General features: G+C 34.1%; 1 protein-coding gene across 1 annotated transcript; it reads right to left on the bottom strand.

The window, feature by feature from the left end:
* Positions 1 to 606: 606 nt before the first annotated feature.
* LOC140812077 (uncharacterized) lies at positions 607 to 5,987 on the bottom strand. Its single transcript, XM_073170271.1, has 5 exons — positions 5,564 to 5,987; positions 3,730 to 3,807; positions 2,324 to 2,423; positions 1,478 to 1,620; positions 607 to 977 (listed from the first exon to the last, which is right to left on the bottom strand). Exons 1-5 carry the CDS (start codon positions 5,867 to 5,869, stop codon positions 762 to 764), a joined length of 843 nt encoding a protein of 280 aa, XP_073026372.1. The 5' UTR covers positions 5,870 to 5,987; the 3' UTR covers positions 607 to 761.
* Positions 5,988 to 7,345: the final 1,358 nt, after the last annotated feature.

Here is a 7,345-nt window from a genome sequence, read left to right as displayed (position 1 = left end):
ATTTGATATTAGTCCGGATATATCAATTTAAAATATTAAAGGATTTTAGAATTTAAAATTCTAGCTTGGATAGAATCGGATTCCTGACTCTGCCACTCTGCTCCTATGGGATGTGTGTAATGCAACGTTGATGCAGCTGTGTTCTCCAATCCTTCTCATACAGGTTATGGATGCATTCTAAGAGATTATCAAGGTTTGATCATAGCTGCTATACATGGTCGCTTACCAGTAAGTATATCACACTCTCCAACATCCGCATAAGCGCTGGCATACCAGGAAGCACTCAATTGGCTTAAAGGGTTGCAGATTCAGAACGTGATAGTTGAATTTGATGCCCAAATCGGATCGAAGTCATCAAGAATTCGGTTTCAGATTCATCTAGTTTATGATAAGCGATCAACGGATCAGGCAACTCATATAGCTCAGACGACGGTTTCTATGGCTGATCCTGTAGGATGAGCTGCTCCCTCTCATACTTTAATTTCGGATGTAATGACTCTTGATGTGTAATGATAAAATTCCTATCTTTGTAATAAAAAAAAATTGCCTGATTTCATTTATGGCCACGTTCAATATTATTATGCAGCTACCTGCTCAACAACTTCATAGAGAATCCTTGTAGTATAACGAGAGCAAGTAAACAGTAGGATAATTTGATGACGATACATCTGACAAGCATGATTTATAAACAAGAGTATTACAATTGAACTGTTTTCTACATATGATCACTTGAGAGTGCGTCTATCTGATTCTAATCAGTTCTAATCCGAGTCCGACTTGTGCAGATTGTGAAGAATGTACAAGGAAGCAGAAGACAAGAATATACATACAGAGTAACTCAGCAAGTCCATACCAGTTGTTATTGTCACCATTTTGCTCCTCTCGAACATTTTTACAAGAAGAATCATCACTATTACATGTCCCACTTTGGTCTTCAGTTCGTCCAGTGAGCTAATTTTCATCCACTTCGGTCTCTCCTGCATATGGACACAAATCCTCCGTTAAAAACGATAACAAAGTACTACAATCCAAACACAGCTTACTATCATTATAATCATTTTTATGAAGCAAGCTTTAAGGGAGACGATGATGGCGTGAATAATTCAAAATGCAGAAAAAAGATTGTTTCGGTGGTTGGAATGATGGCATGATCGAAACAATTTTTATCAGATTTCTTCAACGAATTTTTTTTAAAAAAAATTATAGTAATGAATGCAACATTAATTACTTTCAATAGTTTGAGTATATGCACTTAAATTGAATAGATTTTCAAAACAATAAGTTTAGCTATGAGATTATGAAGAATCACCAAAGGATATTTCAGGCATTTTGTAGAATACAAAGCAACAAAAAATGAACTGTAAATAACAGTAGTCATATGGAGATTTATATATATAGATAACTTTACGCGGAGAAATAAAATAGCTCCATAAAGAAAGTAGTGATGTATGAGACTAGGCAGATATAAGCACAATACCTTCAAAGCAAACATGCCAAATAAAGAAGACCCCTTAAGTGAACGATCCAGTGACGGCGGTACATCAGCAGATACATTTGAGATAAACAATCCATACAAGCCCATGCCAAATATCAACATGACAGTCCCAGCAAGATATACATCTGGACTAAGATGAAAATATACATTTAACCGAGAAAGAAGGAAAATAAGAAAATGCAACAGCAAGAAAATATAGATATCAGAAGCCCGCAAAACAAGTGCGGATTCTCAAGGTTTAGCGAGGCTCCTTTTTCCTAGTGCCTCAACACAAGCTAAGGTGCAACCGTTCGAAGAAGTGCGCACCTTAACCATAAAGCCCCAGCCATGGTTTAAAGCTCAACACACCTAAGTGTGTCTTACATGCGAGGGGAGTAAATCCTAGATGAAATGCAAGATGATAGACATTCGTTTTTTCCTGTAAACTAATGAGTGCGTGTTCGTTGTCCATTAATTGTTAAAGTGCGTAATGGATTATGTTTAATGAATTTATTTTGAATAATTAGTTTTAGCAAATCATCAAAAAGGGCACATTATTTTAATAAAGCATGTGTCGAGCTTCAGTTCACCTTGCACTTTTGATATTATGATAGGTACTAAAAAAGTTGATAAAAAAAAAGGCTGACAAGAGAATATAGAATTTGTATACATGCATCATGAGTTAATCCCCAAATCTACGCATATCATAACTCTACTCCTGAGGGATAAGGAATTGCTTATAAAAAGATCCTAGAATTAAATTCCAACACGTGGAAGAGAAGGTCGTAGGGGTCAAAGATAATTTACAACAGTAAGTGTGGAAACAGCTAAGAATTTCAAGAAACTCACCAATAGCTTCAACTAATCGTAGAACCATTTTGCCAGTATGGACACCTTTCACACAGCTCGACCAATATACTTTATAGGCATCAAATATATAAACACATCCCTAAAAATGTATATGTCAGCCTCGAGATCTTTGTGAATAACATACAAGACAACATATATAAGAATGCATGACAATTATGCGGATTAAAAATCCAAATGGATGTCATGATTAAGTTTAAAATTCAAAGGTAATTCATAAGTGATAGGTAAGAAACCGAATCACTTTTCCCCAACGTCTAAGATTGCATTGGAATTGAAAGAATTGATCTGATAAATGGATTCAAATTACTTCAATAATCATGGACCAGAAATTGATTGTAATGATTTAAAAATAAATAAAAAAGAGTAGCAACGTATCCGAAAGGGATTGATTAAAAATTATAAGCAAGTTGACAGGATAAATATCTATGGTTTGAAATCCTTCTCTCCCAAATTCTTTTAATCCAAACACACAGTAACTGATGTTTCGTACCAGAAACATTTTAACTTGAAGTATGGAAAAATTGTACATCAGCAGTATAAAACGTAAAACAACCCATGTTTCTGAAGGCTCGCTTAATATAGGAGTCAAAATACGAGAACAAATATTGTGAACTCGAACTTAGCAAAATGAAGATGCACAAACAAGGCAGATGTTTCCTACAACCCAAAGAATCGTTATATGATGTAAACAAATAACACTATGATAAAGAATCCTCTCAAGTAAAAATTTCCAAAACTTCTAAATCAGATTCCTCTCAAGTAAAAATTTCCCAGATATTACTCGGATGGAGCAATTAGCCATGCTATCGGAGATGAGAATCTCTCACATTTATTTTTTTGGGAGTGGGTGGGGGTGGGGGTAGACAGATTCTTTCTTCTTTCATTCCAAATTTGATACACGTGAATGGACAGATGAAACGGAAGTTTATTTAAGAAACTATTTTAGCTGATCAGCTCGTGGCCCTTGACTTCATATAAAGAAGATACAAATATTTCAGAAACGTTTCAACAAAAAAGTTTATTTAACGAACTTCTTTGAAGCTTTCTTTCAAATGCAAAGACGATTCAATTTAATGTATCCATGGAAGTCTGCATGAGTCACTAACTAATCAATACCTTGAATTGTTGTAAACTTTAGTATAGCAGAAAACTCTAGGACTAAGAGAAATGAACAAAATATATTAACTTTGATAGAAAATATGAGACCATCTAATCTAGAAAAGTAAAGAATTATCCCATAGACAGCGTCTTATTAGTTATATAATAGAAATAAAAAATAAAGTAAAATGATTTTCATATTCATGGATGAAGGAAATTACTGTCCTGCTGTTTGAGCTAATAATACGAAATGCAATAATTCGGAAGGTTCCCGAAAGAGAAATTACATTGAGAAAGCACAGCAAAGAACCTGCTAGAGAGCCTCCAACAGCCAGAAGTGCCAAAAAACGAAAGTCAAATATGACCTGCACAGATAGGAAAAATCAACACATTCTAGAGAAATTTTTTGAAAATTCAGCATGCCCGATAATGTCCATTGAAATCTTGTCAAAATTCAGCACGAATTTTAATCCAACTATTTGATGACAATGAATACACGCTGATTAATGCAACAAATATATCCCAATCCGTGTTCTTAAATTATTCATTTTATCGTGATTTATCTAATGCTGATATGATGTCAATTCTGGATAAGTCAAGAAAATAAGACACTTACACAGAATCAGTTGAGAAAAAAGTTTTACAATAGGCCTTTGAAGTTACTTGATGTAACTGCCCCACTCTAGCAAGTTGAATTGAGTTGCGTATGATCCTTTCTCTTACTGTCCTTTCCGAACACGAACGACATTCACAAACTAGTGATTTCATCATCAATTACTCAATATTATTTGCTTGAGCACTGCTTTTTCATGTACTCAATTTTATTGCATTCAACCTCATGAGTATCGTGCAATGATCACTATGATTGGGCATTAGTTCATGGCACAAAATAATGGGAAATCGACAAATCAGATGACATAGATTCTTAATACCATTTCATAGGCACGTAAGAAAACTCGGGTTTAAGAATGTTACGCCCAGAGCCCGGCCCGCACGAGCGCCACTACACAAGAATTCCTGTAACAACTACTTCATATTCAATCTCGATACACAAAAATTGTTGATCCAAGTTACTTCAGGAGTCCATTAACTCATTATTAACCAATTCAAATAATTTTTTCTATCCAAAGCGGAAATGGGACATCACAATCACCCCACCTACGGAACGCGGTGCCTATCCTCTCTATCTACCAGCACGAGAATCTAAAGGAGGCTCTAGACTTTTCCAATATATTAATCCATGAATATCATGCTGACCAGGTCTGACAACATTTCCAACTAACTGTCATCTAGAATAAACCTGATAACAAGATTTCTCTATTCCTACTGAGCAGCAAAACAATCACACTACAAACACACAAGCAGAATTATTTCTTCCCCTAATAACTGTATTGTGATTTCAATGATTGTGCAATGAATCGAAATACAGCTACAGGTTTTTACGAAGTAGCCCCTTGATTGCATCATCACATAGATTGTTTAACCAAAGTTTCATATATAGAAATATTGATATTCTCTAGTCGTAGTTTTCGCCTTGTTCTCCAGAATCCTTGTAATGCATTTTAGTAACACTAAAATACAAACTCAAGCACAAATTCATCTAGCACGAATGGGCAGTGATGCATTTAATGAACTGTTTTGCCGCAAAAATGCAAAACCTGAGATGATATATTTTATTTACTAAACGCCCACAGAAATTCTGTTGCCAAAATCTGTGTCACGGCCAAATATGTCATAAACTGACTTCGAATAGCCAACATTCTACAGTGCATTAAAGCATAATTTTCCATTTCCCCATCTTCTACTGGGCCAATATATTCGATTTCACGCCCATCAGACTATCAAGTACGCTGAAACGATTCAAAAACACTCTAAATGGAGTCATACAAGCCCGGCCCTAACTTCTGAAGCCGAATGGCAATGAAAAGACTTTAAATTTTAATAAGCAATCACTGAAAGCATGGAATTTTGTCCCAATAAACATTAAATCCCTCCCTGTATGCTTCAACTAAGTTACGTTATCCCACAACTGAAACAAACTATCAAACACAAAAATAAAACTAAAAAATCATAAAACATCAAAACAAACCTGACTGGGAGTATTAAAATTACTTCCCTCACCTTCTCAATATTAGACTCTGTAGACTGTAAAAATCGCACCATCGGGCTTCTATTTGGATGATGCATCACGTCAGGCGGCTTCGAGAGCTCAACAAATGGAGCTTTCGGAATCGACCCTTTTGCGGAAACAGAATAATTGTCATTTTTCATGGCCGATGGTGATTCTTGAGAGCCCGATGCAGAAGAAGGGATTAAAGAAGCTAGTAAAGGTGAAATTTTTCGCCTCAATTTTCCACAGGACCAACAGGTGGATATGCATAGGGAAAGAGGGTTGGCCGAAACTGCTGAGAGTGAGAACATCGCCATTGAAGTTACTTACAGTCGTCGAAAACTTGTGAAGGAGATTCAGATGTATTTGAAGTGGAAATGAAGGGATATTTTGTTCGTAATTTAGAACGCATATATCGCTATCAGCCACTGGCGGGCAACGAGACTACAAACCAAACGATGCACACCTTTTTGACATATTTTTCCCTGCCAAATAGCATTTTTTTTAAACAGTTACACTTTTAATTCTTATTTTTTACTCGAAAATAAATTTGATAATCCCCATTTTATTACCAACAAAATATAGTCGATAATAACAATACGATTTTAATTCTTTAAATAGTACATCAACTCAAACATTTTATTCGGTTCCACGTTATTGGTATATTACAGGATTTAGACGTTCTGTTTTATTGGAACTAGTCTTTCACTCGTGCGATAGATAAACAATTATTTTATGTAATTGACAATTAAAATTAGTATTAGTAAGTACGAAGATCTATTCACTTTGTCAATGACGAGATATCTTATTGTTCTATTTATGTCCGAACCCCCAAAATAGAGAAAATGTAATTCATACCTTCTCATGTTCGGAAAATATTAATATTTAAAAAATTATAGATCTCTTGATCATGAAAGATATATTTAAACTGAAATCCTCATTGTTTCCATATCCAAGTAGATCATAACAACGAAACAGTCATAGTTTCATCGTTCCATCGTGAAGTACATTTTTGAAGGTTTTAACCTCGTGAATAACACTTATTAAAATAGTCATTTATATATTCTGATTGAAAAATGATATAACGCTTATATCATAGAAGGAATGACAAAATATGTTAGTCAATATAATTATGTAGTAATACACATATCATTTTTTTACTTTGTATAAAACCATAACTGTGATTAAATAAAATGATATAAACAACACAAATTTTTAATGTTTTTCTATTTTCAAGAAGATATTTCATATTCAAATTTGAATTCTTAAAAATAATTCTAACAGGCATAAATTGTTACAATAACATATTCATTATATATTGGTGCAATATCCTACGCATTATATCTTTATTATTAAATATTAAAAATATTGTACGGATACTTAATGATAAATCAAATTCATTTATATATATATATATATATATATATATATATATATATATATATATATATATATATATATATATATATATATATAAAACCAAAATTTTATTTTACCCTTTTGCCCTTTTATCATTTTGCTTCACTTCAAAGATATTTATCTCTCAAAATAACTCCCCATCTCCAACAAACCACCTACTCTGCACGATTCTCTTTGATTTACCCTCACAAATCTTCTCTCTCGAAATTTGTTTGATTGGGATGGACCAAATCCACGATCTCCTCCAACATATATTCGGTTGAGGCCTCGACAATCCGAACACCATATCCATTGCATTTGATCGCCACCCTCCTGCCGATTGAAATTCAATTTTCCCGGCCAAAAAATCAAAAGGGTCCTCTGGTAAGTACACA

Source organism: Primulina eburnea, chromosome 14, assembly GCF_022965805.1.
Source record: "Primulina eburnea isolate SZY01 chromosome 14, ASM2296580v1, whole genome shotgun sequence".
In the NCBI taxonomy this organism is placed as follows: Eukaryota; Viridiplantae; Streptophyta; class Magnoliopsida; order Lamiales; family Gesneriaceae; genus Primulina; species Primulina eburnea.
Note: the sequence above shows the minus strand (reverse complement) of the source record. Positions and strands in the feature narration are given on the sequence as shown.